The sequence below is a fragment of the Ovis canadensis genome, chromosome 2, assembly GCF_042477335.2.
Source record: "Ovis canadensis isolate MfBH-ARS-UI-01 breed Bighorn chromosome 2, ARS-UI_OviCan_v2, whole genome shotgun sequence".
Classification (NCBI taxonomy): domain Eukaryota; kingdom Metazoa; phylum Chordata; class Mammalia; order Artiodactyla; family Bovidae; genus Ovis; species Ovis canadensis.
The window spans coordinates 137,990,005-138,013,271 of NC_091246.1; the positions used below are offsets into that span (position 1 = coordinate 137,990,005).

The 23,267-nt window shown below is 34.2% G+C and overlaps 1 protein-coding gene across 1 annotated transcript in view; it reads right to left on the reverse strand.

Annotated features, from left to right (window-relative positions):
• AGPS (alkylglycerone phosphate synthase) overlaps positions 1 to 23,267 on the reverse strand; it is a 134,992-nt gene that overhangs the window by 45,279 nt on the left and 66,446 nt on the right. The window contains exons 10-12 of the mRNA XM_069577108.1: positions 21,619 to 21,727; positions 14,038 to 14,165; positions 1,276 to 1,327 (exon numbers count right to left, since the gene is read on the reverse strand). Coding sequence (XP_069433209.1) covers positions 1,276 to 1,327; positions 14,038 to 14,165; positions 21,619 to 21,727 — 289 coding nt within the window. The remainder of the gene's footprint in view (positions 1 to 1,275; positions 1,328 to 14,037; positions 14,166 to 21,618; positions 21,728 to 23,267) is intronic.

Below are 23,267 nucleotides of genomic sequence, written 5' to 3' on the forward strand. Positions count from 1 at the left end.
ATCTGAATTCCTTAGTTCAATTTCTATATAATTACAATAATCATTCTTCCCTAAATAAAACTTTAAGCTACTCTTAGACCAAACAAAAACCTGCCTAACAGCCTCTAGTAATTATTATTGAGCAATCATTCTGGGACTATTTTGAGGGTAGTTAAATTCTATACACTTAAATCCCAAACTAAATTTCATAAATAAATAAATTGTATAAATAAACTATATTAGATTAAAAAAATAAATTTCAGCATACAGAAAGACTCAAAAGCAATAAAACTAAAATTGGTAAGATAAGTTAGAAAGTTTAAGACTTCAAGCAAAATAGGAAGAAAGAGAAACATGGTTAACTGTTACTGAATTCTCCACCCAAATATCCCATGGGCACCTTAAACACAACCCATTGTAATGTCTTTCCCCCATCATCATTTCTTCTTCTAGACTATTATTCAATGCATCCAATTAATCAATCAGTCAGACATCAGGAGTTGCCCTAAATGCTTCCCTTTATTTAACGTTCCACATCCAGTTGGCAAACTGTTCCTTGGAAAATCTGTCCCTTACTTTCCATCTCCATTGCTACCGCCTTAAACTAGGCTCAGCCCTCAATATTTGCCTCTTTAAACCTGTAAACTCCTCCTCCACGCTTGTACCATTCTAATCCATTCTGCATAATGCTAACAGAATGAGCTTTCTAAGATGTAAAGCTGATTTATTCTAATCCCTCTATAAAGATTTCCCTCTGTGGACAAAAGAAAACCCAAATCTATCCTGCAAAGCCCTGGTCTACCCATTCAGCTTTATCTCCTGTAGCCACGCTCACATTAGCCTCTTTGTGAGTCACACAGAATGATCTGAAGTTCAAACACAGCACTGAGGTTTATGATATCATATTTTTAGCTGACAAGTGAACAAAAATTTAGTAAGAAAGAAGAGATGGTCTCAGGCAAACTTCTATTCACCTTTTAAGATTTAAGCATGACTCCTTCAAGAAGATTTTCCCCACTCTCTGCCCCAATCTTATGCAAAATCAAGTAGCATCAGCCTACTTCATCTGCACCCCAAGGTATTCAGTGCAGCCTTCTTTCATATCATCTAATACTTCTGCACTAATTCATTTATATAATTATCTGTCCTCATTAGACTGAGAGCTTCCTGAAGACTAGGAGCTATGACACTTATTTTTCCAGCTCCGCACTCAGTCTTCCTTCTGGCACATAACTGGTGTTTCATAAATTTTTGTGGCTTAGTGAGCAGATTTTAAAAGCACCACTTCTTACTCACCAAACTGAAACTGCTGGTTGTCCATTAGGCGAATAGATGCAGGAGCACATCTCTGTTTTAAAAAGAAAAAAATGTGATACGAAGTTAATATGACAAAGAACCTAAACAGTTAGAAAATGAAAGTCACCTTTTTGTATTTGAGATCAAGAGCTTAATTCCTAAGGATACATATGGGGAAAAAAATCTTAACTTTTTCTATAATTTTATGACAACAAATAAAACATTAAATGCTTCCATAAAACATGTGGAGAGGAGAAATCTATGTATATAGTGCATACATACATACATACGTTGCCAGATCTTTATTTGCAACAACATCTGCTAAATGCTGAGCAAAGACCTGCGGAAACAGCTATACCTAACAGAAGAATTAGGCTTCCGAGTAGATTATTTTAAAACAAAGTAGAAAATTTATAAGACTAAAATCAAGCCTAGAGTATTACGCCATTTATGAACTATAATGTGTCATTAGACTCATATACTCTGTTAAAATGAGGAAGATGGCGGTGTTTATGTGAGGCAAACTACTTTAAAAATTTAACTGTGATGTCTTCATAGATAACTCTAGGACTTGTTCCTATTCATTTTAAATAGAAAAACTATCAATGTCCAGAATTCTTACAAAGTTACCTGGATGAAAACAGCAACAAAATCTGAAGCATAATATTATGTATCTAAGATATCTACACCAGTGTTATGTTAATCTAGACACACAGTGAAAGCTGCAGGAAAGAGAAATGACAAAGGAAATATTCATATAAATTCTGTGATGCTACGTTACCATACAAACATTAACAAGGTTTAAATTAGCTAGTTTTCCCACAGAATTAAAGTGAGCTTCACTCTAAACTTGATTTTTATATTCTATGCAACTTTTTAACATAGTTAAACTTCCACCAAGAAGCTGCCTTCAGGGACTTCCCTGGTAGTCCACTGGCTAAGACTCCATGCTCCCAGTGCCTGGGGCCTGGGTTTGATCCCTGGTCAGGGAACTAGGTCCTGCATGCCACATCTAAGACCCAGTGCAGACAAACAAATAGATACATGTTTTAAAAAATTATTTAAATGAAGCTGCTCTCAGACCACAGAATTTTGACTGACAGAGTTTTTAAACATTTATCTCCTGAATAACATTTATCAATAAATTTGTATTAACACAATGTTAAAATTTATGAGAATCACTCGAAAGAACAAAATATTTATACATTAACTGTGCTATGACATTTTTGCTATTATGTGCTTTTACCTGAACAAATACTTAATGTTATAAAACCATTCATAATATATATTTTATTTTACCCAACAAAATGGTTAGATTCTTATTTTGGACATTGTATAATTTATTTGGACTTCCCCGGTGGGTCAGATGGTGAAGAATCTGCCTACCAACGCATGAGACTTCCCCTACGGCTCAAGCAGTAAAGAATTTGCCAGCAATGCAGGAGAAACAGGAGATGCAGGTTTGATCCCTGGGTTGGGAAGATCTCCTGGAGGAGGAAATGGCAACCAAGTCCAGTATTCTTGCCTGGAAAATCCAATGGACTGAGGAGCCTGGTAATCTACAGTCCATGGGTCGCAAAGAGTTGGACACGATTGAGAATGCACGCACACATAATTTATTTACTCACCCTTGGTAATAAAGGGATAATACAATCTATATTTTTAAAAAGTCACTGCCAAATCTAACGAACAATACCAGGTACTTTTATATACTTAGCAGAACAATAACCTATTGCCTTACATTTTATAGAATCCTATTGTGTACAAGCCACTTTCATCTTTATTTGATATAAGAAACAAGAAATAACCTTGTCAAAGTAGCAGAACTTGTATTACCCCCATTTTACAGATGAGAACACAAGAACCACAGGGATTAAAGACTTGCCTGAGGTTAGATTATTGTAAAAGAGTAAGGCAGAACTAGGACCAAGATATTCTGACTGCTAGATGAATAATATTTCAAATAAACCACACAGCCTCAAAAAATAAAAAATCACGGGTACACACACTTTCACACACAGAGCTTTAAAGTCATATTTGAAACAAAAATTACATGAAAACCCATTTATTTGCTATTTTGTAGTGTTGTTAAAAGTATAATATTTATAAAATAAAAATCTACAATCTGAGTACTTTCAAATCTTGGTATAAAGGTATCTTTGTAGTTGAGTTAACGCTTCCGAAAACATTACCAGTTTAACTACTGAAGGAAAATCAATTTTCCTGAAATGTTTTTTTATTAAAACAGGCACATCAACTTTGAATAAAACATACAAAGCCTGAGAGACAAAATTTCTTTTCTTCATAAAAGAAACAGAATATTATTTAACATACATATTTATATGTTTGGGCTTAAGCACACCAGTAAAATGTAAAATGAACTCAGTTTTATTAGAAAAAAAAAAAAACTTTTAAATTCCTACCAATGACCTGTTAAGTTCTACCTCTTACTGCCACCCAGATTCTATTCCACCTGTATCTATAGCAGGTATTATTAATGAAAACACCCCACACAGGCACACATGTATCAGAAAATGAAAAAAGGATTAATATATTACATTTATAGTAAACTTCTAGTGGAATTCAATCTCAAACAACTAAACTATGATATGCAGGCCTTGATGAAATCTTAGTTTGAAAAGACTAACCACAAAATACACTTTGGGGACAACTGGAATAATTGACTATTGAATTAATACTAGATGGGATTAAGAAATTACTGCTGGATTCATAATAGAGAACAAATTAGTGGTTATCAGCTGGGAGGAGGTGAAACAGAGGTGGAGAAGTGGGAGGCACAAGCTACTGGGTAAGATACGTTCAAGGCTGCACAGTACAACATGGGAAATATAGTCAATGCTTTGTAATAGCTATAATTTAAAAATTATATAGAAATTAAAAAATTATATAGAAATTAAAAAATAAAAAATACAAGGAAAAAATTACTGCTGATTTTCTTAGACATGACAAAAGAACACCTTTATTTTCAGAAGACATGCTAAAGTATTTAGAAGCCAAATGTCATAATGCAACTTAATTTCAAATGGTCAGGGAAAAATACACAAGTATATAAAACAGAGCAAAAAGTTAGTAATTTTTGCATATATTAGATGAATATACAAGCGATCACTGCACTACTCTTTCAAAGTTTCTGTATGCTTAAAATTTTCAAATTAAAAAGTTGGAAAAAATAGTACGAAACTTGCTTCAGGGTACTCGCTACATACAGCAATGGTATTCAATTATACTAAACGTGATTTTCACTTGACAGCTGAGTCATATAAACTAGTCAGTAATCCACTGTTCCTATTCATACTGAAGCAAAGTGAATGGTTACAGACTGCTGCTGCTGCTGCTGCTGCGTCGCTTCAGTCATGTCCGACTCTGTATGAGCCCATAGACGGCAGCCCACCAGGCTCTCCCGTCCCTGGGATTCTCCAGGCAAGAACACTGGAGTGGGCTGCCATTTCCTTCTCCAATGCAGACTAATACTATCCAAAAGAATACAAAGCTAAAGAAAGCTTTTTGAATACAGATAATAAATACTAAATTCAAGTTTTTTTTTTAATTATCAAAATCAAACCAATAGCTTTATTAAATCTCATGTTTTAACAGTGGTAAATTTTTTAAAAGTCAGTAAATAGAGTTTTTCAGTTATTGTCACAAGTAAATTCTCAAAAGCAGAGACACTCAGATTAAAACAGCAAGACTACTTTAGATTCTCTGGCAATTGATAATTTGTAAATCACTATTCTAAAACTACAAAGGAAGAAAAGTTTCTTAGAATTTTAAATGAAAACATTTTAAACCATGATATCCTAATTAAATAGAAGTCCCTGTAATCAAAAGAGCAAAACAGTATTACTATTCTTAAAGAACAACATGCAAGTTGAGTTACTATATCTGTAGTTAAGACTGGTTTGTTTCAATCGCTATACAGCTACTTTGGTAAGTTGAGAAAAACTCAAAATATCTCCTTTAAAAGTTAAAGACATCATAAATTCTGAGAATTTGAGCTCTAAGTTCATACTCATGCTGTTCAATTACACTCTGCTAGAATATTCCATAGACAGGAAAGAAGAAAAGGGGTCCTTGAGTTAAAGTGACCCCTGGTGGTAGGTGATCAGAACTAACCTGAGAGGGAATATTTTCACCAAGTAACTTTAATGATGGGCAGCCCTGGGATTTCTTTGGAAGGAATGATGCTAAAGCTGAAACTCCAGGAGTTTGGCCACCTCATGCAAAGAGTTGACTCATTGGAAAAGATTCTGATGCTGGTAGGGATTAGGGGCAGGAGGAGAAGGGGACGACAGAGAGTGAGATGGCTGGATGGCATCACTGACCTGATGGATGTGAGTCTGAGTGAACGCCGGGAGTTGGTGATGGACAGGGAGGCTTGGCATGCTGCGATTCATGGGGTCGCAAAGAGTCGGACACGACTGAGCGACTGAACTGAACTGAATGATACATTCAGGGCATTTAAGGAACACTCAAACAAAAACTGATTACTTTGAGTGGAGTTAATGAAATAGCTGATTTTGTTTTCATTATGATAAATGCGCTCTGACTAAAATCTCTCATGACACCTGTTGTTGTTTTGTTCAGTCGCTAAGTTGTGTCCAGCTCTTTGTGACCCCCTAGACTGCATGCAGCATGCCAGGCTTCCCTGTCCTTCACTATCTCCTGGAGTTTGCTCAAACTCACGTCTATGACACCTGATCTGTATTTTATACTTAGTAAACAGTCTAAAAATATACAGGAAACCCAGTATGGACTAACAAAGAAATATCAATATCTTTGTTGTATATAAGCAAAGAAGAAATAAATTACCTGACTTCAAAGCATGGGTATAAGACTGACTAAGTCCAGGTGCTGGCAACTTCTTCCCTTTAATGATGCTACAACCAGGAATTTACTTAAATATATAACTTGAAAAACAAAAAAAACAACCACTCTCATCTTATTTAACAGAATTCCCAACAACTTAAAAAGCAAACTCTTTCTCAATCTTTGGAGAAGGAAATGGCAACGCACTCCAGTACTTTTGCCTGGAGAATTCCGTGGACTGAGAAGCCTGGTAGGCTACAACCCATGGGGTCGTGAAGAGTCAGACACGACTGAGCGACTACACTTTCTTTCTTCTCAATCTAACCATTTTTTCTGAAAAATAGTCCCTATAAGAAATACATCAAAAGTTTTCTGCAGATTTTGTTTTCAAGGAACTACGTCACATTTCTTCCTTGTCACAGGGAAAAACAGAACTTGCAGTTCAGATGAGACATTCTGTTAGAAGAGGTATCTTAGTTTACTAGTTACCAGCTAAAGATATTCAGTATTAACAAGCTTCATTTGTCTACATGATTTCTTCTAACTTCATAAACTATAAAATAAAGCACTGGTATCTAGGTTAAAAAATGAATCCTTTGAACTGAAAAGGTTTTTTCCTCCAAGGAGTAAATCAAACGTTCAGTATAGGCTCTGAAAGTGAAAATAAAGACGCTCAGTCATGTCTGACTCTTTGTGACCCCGTGGACTGTAGCCCTCCAGGCTCCTCCGTCCATGGGATTCTCCAGGCAAGAATAAGGGAGTGGGTTGCCGTTTCTTTCTCAAGGGGATCTTCCCAACCCAGGGACTGAACCCAGGTCTCCTGCATTGCAGGCAGACGCTTTAACCTCTGAGACACCAGGGAAGCCCAGTATAGACTCTAGAATGGCCCAAGTTCCTGAGCCTTAAAACTATTCTGGAGATAGTCTACTAATCCACGCTATATCAGAAGTTAATGCTTCAATACCAAACCCCTTGAACACAGTTACAGAAAAATTAAAGCACAGAAAATTTTATCAAATACAGAAAATTTTACCTTTGGTGACTATTACAAGACAGGAACTATGTGTGTTTAATTTACATAATGTCAACTGTACTGTGTCAGAAACTCTCTCAGAGAAAAACTCACAATAAAATAATTAATATCAACTTAAATAATATATTGGGAAGATTCCCTGGAAAAGGAAACGGCAATCCACTCCAGTATTCTTGCCTGAAGAATCCCATGGACAGAGGAAGCCGGTGGGCTACAGTCCATGGGTCACAAAGTCGGATATGACTGAACTGACTTCACATCAACATAATCTATACAGTAATTTTTGTAAGTTCAAACAAGGATATATAAAGAAGAGAATTCTCTTAAATACAAATTCCTAGGCATAAAAGCTTAAAATGTAGACAAAATTATCTCTTCCTCTGACTAATGTATCAGAATTGACACTACAGATGAAACCAAACAATATTTAAGGCTACTGGTAAACTGGTTAGTCCTGTCAGAAATGATATACAGGCTTACAGATAGGAGTCTACATTGTAAACAAGAACTCTTTTAACAGAATTATCTCCTGGTTTTAAAGAATGAAACAAATACATAATAGATAGATATTTCTGCAAGATAGATATTTCCTTCCACTTAATTAAGGGAAAGGCCAAAAGTTAATGCCAAACAGTCTCCTCAGTTCAGTTCAGTTGCTCAGCCATGTCCGACTCTTTGCGACCCCATGAACTGCAGCACACCAGGCCTCCCTGTCCATCACCAACTCCCAGAGTTCACTCAGACTCACGTCCATCGAGTCGGTGATGCCATCCAGCCATCTCATCCTCTGTCGTCCCCTTCTCCTACTGCACCCAATCCCTCCCAGCATCAGAGTCTTTTCCAATGAGTCAACTCTTCGCATGAGGTGGCCAAAGCACTGGAGTTTCAGCTTTAGCATTGGACTGGTTGGTTCTCCTTGCAGTCGAAGGGACTCTCAAGAGTCTTCTCCAACACCACAGTTCAAAAACATCAATTCTTTGGTGCTCAGCCTTCTTCACAGTCCAACTCTCACATCCATACATGACCACTGGAAAAACCATAGCCTTGACTCGACGGACCTTAGTCGGCAAAGTAATGTCTGCTTTTGAATATGCTATCTAGGTTGGTAATAACTTTTCTTCCAAGGAGTAAGCATCTTTTAATTTCATGGCTGCAGTCACCATCTGCAGTGATTTTGGAGCCCCAAAAAATAAAGTCTGACACTGTTTCCACTGTTTCCCCATCTATTTCCCATGAAGTGATGGGACTGGATGCCATGATCTTCGTTTTCTGAATCTTGAGCTTTAAGCCAACTTTTTCACTCTCCTCTTTCACTTTCATCAAGAGGCTTTTCAGTTCCTCTTCACTTTCTGCCATAAGGGTGGTGTCATCTGCATATCTGAGGTTATTGATATTTCTCCCAGCAATCCTGATTCTAACTTGTGTTTCTTCCAGTCCAGCATTTCTCATGATGTACTCTGCATCTAAGTTAAATAAGCAGGGTGACAATATACAGCCCTGACGCACTCCTTTTCCTATTTGGAACCTGTCTGTTGTTCCATGTCCAGTTCTAACTGTTGCTTCCTGACCTGCATACAGATTTTGGTAACTTTACATTTGCAGTTTAGCAACAGTGTAGTGATTACAGCATGTCTCATAACTATCCTCAAGTTTGATACATTTTGCTGGATCACACAGCAAAGACTCCAGTTAACCAAGCATTTTGCTAGGTTATTCGCTCTGCTTCAGAAGGACAAAAACATGACATCAAAAAAACGATTTAAAGTAACAATCTCATTTTCTATATGTAACTATCTTCCAAGAATTATCACTGAATATAAATAAGCTTTAAATGTTTTACAGTGTTAAGTGCTGAACCTAACACCTTTCAATTTATTTGAACTCCTACAGGATAAATCAAGTTGAAAACGGAACAATTCAGAATTTAACAGTCTGAAGTGTTAGAAAAGAAGGATGCATATCTTATGAAATTACAGTATAAATTCATTATAAAAAATACTATCAGTTTAAAATTGTTTAAAATAAAAGTGATGGTAGGTAGAAAATGCCACTCATCCTCAAAAGGAAAAAAAAAAAAAAGCTGCCTTTTAATCTGTAATTCTAAAAACCTAGTTCTGATACTGAGAAATACAGTTTTCAGACGAATTCGTACTAATCAATGCACACATACACAATGTTTCCTCATAATGAAACGAATTGGTCCTCTCTCAATACCATGAGGTATGCTTAAGATTTTACTGGCAGGGGATGGAGGCGAAGACCCCAAACTTTAAAAACTGCTTTTGAACTTGTTTCAACACTCAGTGTTCCCTTCACATCTTGTAAAAAAAAAAAAAAAAAAAAAAAACCCTGTCATTTTAAAACAATATTACATGACACTAATATTCTGATTAAAAAACACAACTTTCCCCCCTTGAGAGGCTACTGTAGAAATCTACTCTCTGAGAAAATCGTAAAAGCCACTTACCCATCTACTGAGTAAAGCTGGAGATTCTACTGGGCTGCCACTTATGAGGCAGAATCACATTAATCTTACACTAACTCTTCCTTTCTAGCTTCTCACAAGGCACTCAAGTACTGCAAGAGGGCAATTCCTCCCATGGACAAAGATCAGATGAGCCGACCTTAATAGAATCCTTCTGCTGCCAGTATAAAGTTGCTTAATTCATGTGATAAAAAATATACACAGAGCCCACTTTGCTATTTGTGAACAATCATGTCCACTCCTTCCCAAAAGAATTTCATCCAAAATAGTTTCCCATTTCAAATGCAACTTGCGTCTGCAAACAGTGCAGAAATGGAAATGCTATGAAATGACAGTGAGGAATTACAAGCAGCCAAGTCATTATTCAATCAAGAATTTGGCACAATCGTAAACCATGTACCATCTATTTTAATGGATCTTAGTTCTCTTGCTATCAACTGAACTTTCCAATCACAAACTGAACAACGACTAGTGCCAAAAGCTGATAATTTTCTCACTTTTTCTGTGTGAAAATACTGCTACAAGGCAGGACAGCATACAGTACTATTCTTGACACATGCAGTTCGCATACTCTATAAACTAATATAAAATGTGTGTAAACCATAATACATTTACTTATTTCCAGGAAAGGCAGATAGATATCAATGTCCCTCTATATGTGCAGTATAACAAGAGTAAAAATGCAGGTTCCCCAAACAGTGGAGTATCTCCAAATCCCATTGACTACTTTCAGCCAATGTTTCATTCATAAGAGCAATATTTGAGAATGAAATATCTATCTAGGCTTTTCAATCAGTTTCAAGTAAGGCAAGCTATCCAGTTACATAGTATTTTTGTCTCTAAAAATTGCTATTACTAATTATACAGAACAAAATTATTAAAACTTTAGAGTGGAAAGAACATTTCAATCAACCATCACCTTTATTTATCCCGAGATAGATATATATACATATATCCAATATAGTTTTCTGTAGTGAATTTAGATTATGGTCATATTGTGAATATCCAAGCAATTTTTTTTTAAGAGCAATTTTTATTGACTTACTCAGTTCAGTTCAGTCGCTCAGTCATGTCCTACTCTTTGCGATCCCAAAAATCGCAGCACGCCAGGCCTCCCTGTCCATCACCATCTCCCGGAGTTCACTCAGACTCACGTCCATCGAGTCAGTGATGCCATCCAGCCATCTCATCCTCTGTTGTTCCCTTCTCCTCCTGCCCCTAATCCCTCCCAGCATCAGAGTCTTTTCCAATGAGTCAACTCTTTGCATGAGGTGGCTGAAGTACTGGAGTTTCAGCTTTAGCATCATTTCTTCCAAAGAAATCCCAGGGCTGATCTCCTTCAGAATGGATTGGTTGGATCTCCTTGCAGTCCAAGGGACTCTCAAGAGTCTTCTCCAACACCACAGTTCAAAAGCGTCAATTCTTTGGCATTCAGCCTTCTTCACAGTCCAACTCTCACATCCATACATGACCACAGGATAAACCATAGCCTTGACTAGACAGACCTTAGTTGGCAAAGTAGTGTCTCTGCTTTTGATGAAGAAAAACCTCACCACCTGCCTTTTATTAGCCCAAATGGCTCTTATCTGTTACTTTCTATCAGGAGCATATTAAATTATAACAAAAACTGCATCAAGTGGCACCAACTATTTATGTTTAATTAACTTCCAATTTTAGTGAAATTAAAAGTTCAGGAATTTGACAAATTTGTACACCATTTCTCATTAATGAAACCTAAGACAGAATTACATTTGAGTATTTGTAATATGGAAAAGCAATAGAGCATTCAAGCATAAAATATATCTACTTGTATTCCAAAGATCATACAAGAACACTTCAAGTCTATTAAATCTGTGTTCTGCAGAGTGGAGACATTGTGAGGGGTGGAGCTGGCCAACATAGATGGAGTGTAACCTCATTAAAATCTTTTATTGAAAACACAAACAAATTTGACTAATTTCATAAATTCTATAATTATTTTAAAAAATCTAATTTGGCATTCATAGTTACTTTACTAAAAAAAATGGAGGCAACAGGCAACAATGGTCAGTTAAAAACGTATCACTGAAAATCTGAATGAGAGAGACAATATAAACTGTATCTTTAATAATAAAGCTCTTCTTGGAGAGTCAAGCTTGACTAAGATGAAAAGTAAATATAAATAAAAGTACTTAACACAAAGAATAAACTACCGTACAAAGTAAAAAATTAGAATCAAAAAAATCTCACTAAGGAAGATTTGAAATTAATCAGAAAATATAATCTATTTATGGAAAACATTTTATTTTATTTTGATTTTAAATGGTGAATTTATGGTTCTTTTCTTAAAAATAAAGAAAAAAAAAAAACCTCCTAGATTCCTATTCTTCTAGGTATGAATTCACAAGCAAAAAAACCATAAGGCTCTTTAAGTACTTCTTTTGCTTCTTAATACCTGCTGCTGCTGAGTCGCTTCAGTCATGTCCGACTCTGTGCGACCCCACAGATGGCAGCCCACCAGGCTCCCCCGTCCCTGCGATTCTCCAGGCAAGAACAGTGGAGTGGGTTGCCATTTCCTTCTCCAATGCATGAAAGTGAAAACTGAAAGTGAAGTCGCTCATTCATGTCCGACTCCTAGCGACCCCATGGACTGCAGCCTACCAGGCTCCTCTGTCCATGGGATTTTCCAGGCAAGAGTACTGGAGGGGGGTGCCATTGCCTTCTCCATCTTAATACCTGGGGTATCTTAAATTTAGATGGCCTTGGCCTTTAAGTGATGGAAGGTTTTAGTGACAAGTTATCACAACATAGAACTTTACTGCTCAGTGCTCAAATATTTATTCTTAAACTTGTTTCCACTCCTCTACTCGATAATTTCACTTATAATAAATATTATTGCCATCTCATTATTTTAGTAAACATAGCATAATATTTACATATTTTAGCTCTCTGACCACAACATAATATCCTTGAAGTCTGAATGAATTAGGAGCTCTTATGTAAGCATTTCAACAACATTCACCTCTGCGTTAACATCACCAAAGTAACCCACTACAAGTTCAAGAATGTTCACCCCAAGAGTACACACTTTTAAAACTCTCCTTTCACCTAAGGGTAAGACAACCAACATCAAGCGGCCTATGGCTAAATCTTGATGAGAGAAGAAGAAATCCAACGACAAGCAACTGAAGCTACCTGGGATTATAAAAATTACCCATGTCAACTGTTAGATTAGGTGATCACACTGTTGGACTTTTTAAAGTGGGAAATTCCAAGAATGACTGTCTTAGAAGGCATGATTGAGTGAATGGAAAAAGAACAGTGGCAATGGCAAATATGTGGGGAAATATAACATTTCTTAACTTATTTTACTTCTTTTAAACATTAATAGTGGTTTGGTTCTCTTGGGATGATAGGAAGGTAAGGCCCAGTACCATATGAAGTCCACAATGAATATGGAGCACTTGCTAGATACCACCCCTTGTCCTCATCAGATCCTCCCTCCAACCTATGTTGGATACCAGGAAGCTGACCTATATATATATCTCTCTCTCTCTCTCACATGAGAGCTCCCTTGCACTCAAAATTCAAGTGGGTATAGCTGATGGGAAGTATTAAAGAATTCTATGAGTTCAGAGAAAGCAAGAAGAGGCTGGACCTTCTCCCTGCTAGGAAATGTTGAAATAAAATTTTTTCACAAATCATTATAGCTCAAACCATTAACCAAATATCTAAAGAAATGCAAGAATTTCCAAAATAATACACACAACTAAACACAGAAATAAAATTACTTGGCATCATTTACTCTTTTTAAAACAATATATTCCTTGACAATATATTCCTTTTTTCAAAAAAGGAGAAAGTGGGAATTATTCTTAGTTTATATCTAAATATGTTATATTCCTATATACTATACTATGTTACTTAAGATACAGCTTAGGTAATATTATAAACAAGTAAGGCCTAGCAGCAGTACATTCTAAGAACTGATGCAGTTTAATTACTTATATTTAATTACTATATTTTGGGACCATTGATATTCAGCCATTTATTTTAATTTCAATAAATATCTTAATTTAAGAAAAATGCAACATTACTTCAATTAATCACAAAATATCTTACCCAAAAATACCCTGAGAAAATATTCAATAAAAGGCAGAATCATTTGAAGCTGTCAACCCAGGTACATACCTTACCTTGGCTTAAAATCAAATAGCATTCTTTACATAAAGAAATAGGTGTATAATTACTGAAAGAAATAGCAACTGAACTGAAAGGAATGATTTTACAACATCACCTTTCCATACAGAACTGGGTAAAAAACCACAAATATAACACCACTAAACATGAAGACTATATGTGACATATCAAAGTCAATTATGTAATAGAATTTATAAAATATAAATGTATATGAGTGGGGTTTTGTTTTTGTTTTTACCTGTTTTGCAATTTCTCTTAAACAGGCTACTCCTTGTTCAAAATTAGGGAAAGCTACTGAGCCATACTTTTGGTATTCAGGAATTGGTCTGATTTTTATTGTAGCTTCTGTTATCACACCAAGAGTTCCTGAAAAAGAAGGGGGAATATCCAATATATCACATGCCAATTTTCTAAATCATATTTAAAATTATTTTATCTATTTATTCTAATAATTTATTCTATTACTCATATTTAAATCTATTTAATCTATTCTATGTGGGGAATAATGGCTACTCAAGTCTTCCTAGAAAAACAACTAAGCAAACTTTATAATTTCTTAAAAGAGGTCTTGGAATACATTTTTCTTAGTTATGTATAAATATTTTAAAACATTTTAAGGCACCCTTTCTCCAAGAAGGTTAATTTTAAATAGTTTTTAAAGTATAACAACCTGTTAAATTTTTTTTTTTAATGTTAAAAGCAACAGGTCTGCATACCTCATATGCATTCAAACGAAGGTATATTTTGATATTTGAGCCTATTTTTATTATGACAATTTACTGGGGCAAAAAGAACCTAATTTGAGAATTTAAGATGACATTTTCTATGTCATTTAAGATAACAGAAGAAATTAGACTATCACACTTTGCCTTTTTTTCCTAAGAATTCATAAAAAGAAAAGACAAACACAGTATTCAGATGTCCTAAGAAGAAACAAACAAAAACCCAAATATTTCAGAGACAAAAGAGTTATCAGTTATCATAAATAGCTAGCACAAGAGGACCATTAATGAAACAGATGTCCTTTTCTCTATCACACAGAGGAGTGGAGGTCAAATCAGAGAGGAAAAAAACAAGTTAAATGGAACTATATGACTTAAACATCTATGCTAAAATATTTGAAGAACCATGGTTAAAAATAATGTATTCAAAAAGCCAAGCTTTTCAAATCAGTGCTTTCCAATGTACAAATGATATAAATTATTCCTAATAATATTAAGTAAATTCTCTGAGAATCATTAAACAAACAAAAGGGAAATCTGAAATTGTAGAACTTAATTATAACACTAGAAATGTTAAAAATATCACAAAAACAATGATTCCAATAAATTTATAATATACCTAAAATATCAATACGTAATACAAGATTAAAAACTACTATGAATCCACAGAAAGTAAACTATATTATACCACATTATGCTTGTCACACATACAAATGATTTCCTACTCAGACAGCAAATACAAACCTATTTTGATTTGTAAATCACAACAGCTCTGCAAGATTGGCCTGTTTAATACCTGAATTAAAAATAGATATGAGCTCACTTTTATGTGGAATCTAATAAAAATAAACAATAAACATACAGCAAACTTATAGAAAAAGATGTGAGATTTATGGTTACCAAGGGCAGAGGAAGGAAGAATTGAAGTGGTCAAAAGATACAAAGTTCCAGTTATAAGATAAATAAGTATCAGGGATGTAATGTACAACATAAGGACCACAGCTAACACTGCTGGAAAGTTGTTAAGAAAGTAGATCCTCAGAGTTATCACCAGGACAAGGTTTTTTTCCCCCTTTTCTTTTTATTGTATCTATATGGGATGATGGATGTTAACTAAACCTACTATGGTAATCATTTCACAGTACATGTAAATCAAACCATCATGCTGTGCACTTTAAACTTATACAGTGATACATGTCAATTACTGTTCAGTGAAACCAGGGGGAACAGTGGGAAGAACCTCTCCTAAGCTCAGAGAAAATCTCAAACACTAACCCTAGGAACTATCCCTTCTAAGGGATACATTTTAAATGGGTAAATTTTGTAAAATTTAAACGGGTAAAGTGTGTAAATTCTATCTCAATAAAACAAAGGAAACTTCAGAATTACTTTTTTAATCAAGGAGCTATGTACATGTAATTTCTTACTCAAAAAGTTTACACACACACATATAAAACATTAGCAAACTTTCTTTAAAATTCTAATTTTACATCAAAATTCTAAGGTATTAGGTAAGGAGTGACCATGCCCTAAATTTCTGTACAGCCGTATTGCCTAGTATGTATAGTAGGTACTCTAAAGCAGTAAAACCCACTGTAACACTAAGTAAGGCTAAAAAATAAAAATTAGTAAAATGAGACTTTGCACTGTTGCAAGATTAATGAAATGACCAAGGCACGTCTGTGCAACTATTTAGCTATGAGTTCTGCAGCAGGAGGTGGGGGTTGAGGGGGTCCCCACTTTAAAAGAAAACTCCATCCAAGTCCCAAATGCACTCTGACTCAGGGCAGTTCTTCCACACAGATCTATATTCAAATTAATCCAATCATAAAAGTTTATATATAAGTTCACTTCATCAAAAGGCTCATTTCTGTTAGGCTTATTGATTATTTTATTGAGCTTTATTATTTATTGATTCTTTTGCTCTGGGAATTTTATGTCAGTGGAGTGATATAAAACTATTTAAGATTATCTATCACTTGATTATTTGCACATTATACTAATATTTTATACCCACTTTATATAATTGTAAACAACTCCATAGCAAAGTGACATCATAGACGTCATTCACTTTTTTTTTCAATAAAAATATGCTACTGTAAATTTTAAGAATTTCCTGCTTTACTGTTTCAAATATAATGTTCTTAAGAAAACTGAAAGCTTCAACTACTATCTAATAAAAATGCAAGTATTTGCTTGAAGTAAATAAAATCTTTCATAATTTGAAAATATACCTTCAGATGACTTCAGGACTGAGAAAAATGGTAGTCATTTGATTCTGAATCTACTCCTCCCCACCATCAACATGAAAATCAATAAGGAAAACAAAGAAAACCACACAGGACAGACACTTTAGGATTAAAAGGAGACAAAATATACTATGACCTTCAAATTATTCATAAGTATAGATAAAAAGTAAAAATTCCAATAGACCTTTTACAATCTTCCAGCTGCTACAAGTAGAAAGTAAGGGGTAAGTAGTGGTAGTTGAGGAGGGCTAGAAGACTCAAGAAAGACTCCTTAAGAAAGACTCTTTAAGACTCCTTGAGAAACAATAAAAGCAGCAGAGGACTTAAAGGAGGCAGACACAAAATCAACCCCAGGAAGAAAAAGTGCAACAATAAACCCGAAATACTATATATATCTTGGTAATCTAATCCATAACCCCGGCTCTCCATAACCCTGGAGGGGTTTGAAGATGGAATCAGAACTGATACCCTTGGAGAAGTAGGGGAAGTATTTTCAATGAAGCATCAACCTAGAGTAGTGTAGTACTCCTTGGAGACAAGGTAGTGAAGAGAAAGACTAAAATTAGGAGAAAAATTAAAGATCTGAAAGAAATAAAAAACACAAGACATATCATGGCTCCCCCCACCAAAAACGCCACCATTCATGAAGCAAACAGCACAAAAGAGAGTATAAGTGACAGGACAGAACACTCTCAAACTAGGAACCCTTTCCAAGCAGTAAACAGAAACAGAAAAAAAGGAAACCAAATCCAAATAAAACTACTACAGAAGGTCAGAAAATGCAAATAAAAGCTTTTCCACTGATGAAAAGCACCCCCCCACCGTGCCCGACAAAACAAACAATGATCCTGGACAAAACCATAACACAACTTTTCAAACTCAATTCAATATTGTCAAACAAGCATTTGAGGATATGAAAAAAAAAAACTTGAATTAGAAATATAAACACGGGAGGGGGGTTCATGTTTGGGAATGCATGTAAGAATTAAAGATTTTAAAATTTAAAAAATAAAAAACAAAAAATTTAAAAAAAAATAGAAATATAAACACTAAAAACATGAATGGACAGAAAACAAGAAGAAATGAAATGAAAGATGACCAAACTCAGGGAAGAAACAGAACAACAACAAAAATGAAGACTTGGTTACAAGAAGGAAAAACAATAGATTCAAATGAAAACAGAGGGCATTGAAGAAAAGCAAGAAAATAATCAAGTGAATGCAAATGATATTAAGAAAGAAGTTGAGGGAAACAGTTTGAGAAATCATGGCTGAAATGGCAAACAAGCAAATAGACAAACATATAATTGGTATCCCTGCAAAAGAAAAATCAAAACAGTGCAGGGAAGGGGGAAATGTGCTCCAAAATCCTACTACTCAACACTACAGTCCCCAAAAAACCTTACAGAAATAAAAGAAGACCAGCATATACACACAGAAAGGGTCCCCTGGATACCAGAGCAAAAGTAAAATAAACTTTAATGGAAAAAAAAAAAAAAAACCATTCTCAGTGCCTCCAGGCAAAAATGGCAAGAGAATTGGCATCAGATTCCTCAAAACAGAACAGAAAACCAAAGCAACCGTGGTATAGTATTTAAACAAGGAAAGAATGCGTGACCCATGGAAGTCACTCAAGCTGCCTTGCAAGTATCAAGGCCATACAAAATAGTTCAGAACATTCCAGAACTCACGGGATATACAAACGTGCCTTTCCTGAGGAAATCTACTAAAAGATGAGCTTTATCTAACAAAAGATGAAGTAAAGTGACACAGAAGGACCGACAGAAAGCATTTCATCCATTTCATTTTAGAGCAAAGACTAAAACAAGGGTGGGCAATGAGTTAAAAAATAAAAATGTGCTTTTAAGCCATTTTTCAAATAAAAGAGCAAGTCATTATAAATTACTAGTAAATTCCATATATAGGAAAAGAATAAAAAACATTTCAAATGCTTTATTATATTTTTAATTATATTGATCAATTATGTAATATATAAAATGGGAGGAAGCTGCTTATCCAAAAAATCATTATGAAAAATTCATAACACAAAACAAGACAAAAACATTAACCTTAACTTGGTTAGTCCCATGTGGAACTTAGTAGGATGGGGGGAAATAGGTTGTTTATAGTAGTAATGCATTCAAGGTTGTCATCAAATGACTTCCCTCACGGCTCAGACTGCAAGGAATCTGCCTGCAATGTAGGAGACTGGTTTTGATCCCTGGGTTGGGAAGATCTGGAGAAGGGAATGACAATCCAATCCAGAATTCCTGCTTGGAGAGTTCCATGGACAGAGGAGCCTGGCAGGCCACAGTCCATGGGGTCGCAAAGAGTCAGATACAACTGAGCAACTAACATAAACATAATGCTTTCAAGGCTGTCATCAAAGGATTTAACTACAGCAAAAGAAAATGCTTTCTAAAGCTCAAGGAAAAGTGTATGATTCAAACTTAAGGCAGGAGGTTATTACATAGTTCAAAATAGCAGAAAAAAACAGTATTGTTAAAGAATATGATCTCACAGAAGTTTACCTTCTCAATCAAGCTGTCTCCTGGCCTAGAGTAAGATGACTCTATATTCACATATACACAGAAATGGTGACCAGGAACCACAAATATACTTACAAAGATCACTGATGCAAAAATAATGAACAGCCACAACAGTAATAAATTTAACATTTTCTGAGTACTTACTATCTGCTTATAAACTGTGTGGCATAATCTCATCTGACCCTCCCAAAAGGCTTATGAGTACTTTTATTATCCCATAGAGCTGAGGACATTGGGCATAGAGAATCACCTAATTTACACAGTCACAGAAATATAAGTGGTGAAACCAGGACTAAAATCCAAGTCTGAAAGATTTCACGGTTCATGCTCTTAAATCAGTATGGCATTCTGCATGGATCTTTATAATAAAATCTCACTTAAATACAGTAATGTACCCTAGTACATATGCTTTTTAAAAAGTAAGCAAAGATATACAGTTTATTATAATAAGTTTGCTCTCCTTAAATTCATACAATAATTTACTATTGAGGTATGAGGCAGCCCAGTGTTTTAGATAAAGTTCAAACTATTTTAAAAGGGATAAAAGACTAGATTATCTCTTCAGCCACCCTGTAATCCCTACCACTCCACCCCAATTTACAGTCCACTTCACCCTACAATTAAATCTTATGTTCCATTTTCTCACTTGTAAATCTACTCACATGCAGTTCTCTCTGCAGGGCAATTCCCTCCCCACCTATTCCTGCAACTGTCTAAAATTATTTCCTCCTTATCACCCTTGAAAGACCATTTTAGGCATGACCCCTCAAAGGAAATCTGCCTAAGCATGCACCTACATGATCTTTGTCTGTATTTCTCTTCTGTTTATGTCTATCATAGAATTTATCTTATTCTATTAATAATGGTCAATTATTACTTGTATCCTTGAGTGTTTCAGCACAGTACCTAGCAATCAGAAATTTTTAAATGCTAATTGATGGGAGAAAAAAATGTCTGATGTGGTTACTTGTGATTTATAGGGTTGACTCCAACTATCTATATACCAACAGTAAAACTAATAATTATCAGTTTTAATACCTATTATTCAATTTGATATTCAATGGGAGAAAGTTATATTTTTCTCAGTTAACTCTTAGATGATACCTTAATATGAGAAGTCCCAAGATTATACTTTTAGAGAACTCTGTTATTTTAAAGGAATTTAACATTTTGTTTTTCTCATCAAAACTGCAGTTCTGTTTTTCCATCAAACAGTACACTGACCTATTCACTAGAAAAAGAGTAAGAGAGTAAATTGGTGAAATACCTTGACAAAAGTTTGTCACTAATTATCATGAAAAATATCTAGGCTATTACCACTGGTCATCATAACTTAATAGGTGATTTCAGTACATTACTAAGACACATAATTTGTAATTTTTTCCTTGATGTTACCATCAAAAGTTAGAATTATGCCCTAAAAACGCTTATTATAAGTGCTCTTTTATCCATATATAGCTATATGTTTTGAAAATCTTTTTGACAACTTGTACTACCTTCTGACATTACTAATGAGTTCCTCTGGTAATGTAGAAACACTTTATTTCTCTAAACTTAAAGGATAACTATCCCCTTCTACCATTCTAAAACTGAAGAATATGCCTAGCTTCACCTTACCCATAAAATTCATAGTGCCTACATAACAGTTTGCAAACCAGAAGGAAGGTTAGTTTTTGGTTCTTTTTCTGATAGATACAGAAATTAACTGTTTTGCATAAAATGAAAAACTATATTCTAACCTACCTAGTATTAAGTAACCAAGCAAAGGACATGACTTAAGCAAAAATAAAAATAAAAGACCAAGAAGCTTGAAAAGATGCGAATTTTAAATTCCACTTCTTAAAACACCAAGTAGCAAATAACAAAAGACAAAATTATAGAAAGACAAAAGACAATAAGATAATACTCTATTAAACCCTTCTTCTTGATAATTCAGAGATTAGAAAATATCACACCGTAAAATATTAAACAAACCATTTTAAACCCTAACAACTACTCCTGCTAAAATTGATTCAAAAAGAAAAATATATTTCTAAAAGAAAAATAAAATAACACCAAAAGAACTAAGCTGGCTCTAAAACCATAAAAAAGCAAAATGCAGGAGAAAGTTTAATAAGATGTTCTCATAATAAAAATTTATGAAGTACTAAATTAAAGTAATAAAACTTAAAAAAACACCATTCTTTTAATATACAAAACATGTCTTTCTTTCAAAAATCTGATATCACAATATCACAAATTTTTACAAAGTTGAATCACTAACCTGTATTTTTTCATAATAAATTTGCAGTTATATTTACCTTCAGATCCCATGATGAAGTGATGGATATCAGGGCCTGTTGACATTCGAGGTCCTTGACAGCTTTTTTCTATTATACCTCTAGGTGTTACCATTTTTATATGAACCACCTGTTTAATACAATGCATGATGTAAATTCTAGATGTCTGTCAGTGAATGTTGTTTGTGTGGGTACACACACCCTATATATTTATATAAAACTATTTTTAAAATATTGGTTTAAGACAAACGGTGATTCCCTTCAGAATTCTAATACCTTTCAGTAATTTTTAGACTAAAAATAAATTTTATATAACTTTAAAAGAGGGAAAAAATATTCTAAGATTGTGAATATTCCTAAACCAATAATAGTCGTAAAAACTGAAAAACAATTTCTTTAAACCAAAGTTACTCTAGGGTTATCCATGTGGTAAAGAACTAAAGAACAGGAAAAATATGCAATGATCATATTTTAATGGGTTCATTCTTTCACTCATTTAACATTTATGAAGCACCATTATGCATGTCAAGCATTATTTACATGCTTAGAATTCTAAGAAAAGATTTATTCTTATCTTATTCCCACCTTCAACTTATCTACTTTACCCACACAGTAGAAAAGAATGAAGTATTCATTCTGATCATATCAAAATTGGGATGAAGAGGGAGCTGTGACTAAGTTAAAAAGAGGAGGAGAGATATGTGTGAAACATGTCTCTCACACATGTGAGAAAAACATTGTCGGGAGAGGGTCAATCAAAAAATGTTCCTCAGATCTGACTCAGAAATGGTTAGGTAAAACCCAACACATTCTTGGGTTGATGGTTTTTGATGGATAAATAAAAATAGAGTATGTATTATTGAAGGAAATGAACAAAGGATAAACAATTTACAAAATAAAAAGGAAAACTGCCAATAGGACAACTTTTAAATTTTAAAAGTTTACATTTACTAACAAGGAAATATAAAATTATATGACAAAACATAAATAAAAGGTCTAGTAAAATAAACATTCTCATAGCGCTAGTAAGAATGTCAAATGGCACAAGATTTCTAAAGAGCAACTTGGCTATAAGGGTCCAAAGACATAAAAACATGCTTGATCCAACAATTCAAACTCTAGGAACTTACCCAAAGAAAATGATCAAAGATGTATGCTAAAGAAATTACTACAAAGGATATTTTTCCCTTTATTTATTACCATAATTTTTAAATAAAAAATAACAAAATATTTTTTATAGGGAATTACTTTACTAAATCACAAATTATCAATGAAAGAATTATATGCAGTTTTTAAAACTAGTGATACAAATCTATGCTCATATACATGGTAATGTATTGATAATATAGTTTAAAGAGCAGATGAAACACAGTATGATGCTTTTTTATAATTAAAACTAGACATAAACATGTAAATAAGTATATTAAGATGTGTACTTATAATCTGTGGCCCTTAAGTAACTGTAAAAAGGATTAAAATAAATTACATGCTTTAGCAGTACTAAAGGTAGCAGTCTATCAAATATGCTTAACTTTGATAAAGCTTTTAATAATTTAATAGCAAAAGGATCAAATTCTGTCCTCTGAAACTGAATTTGTTATCTTAATTGCAAAATGTGATTTCTAAAATATCTTCAATTAAAAAAAGATAATGTAAATATTTTTAAAGTG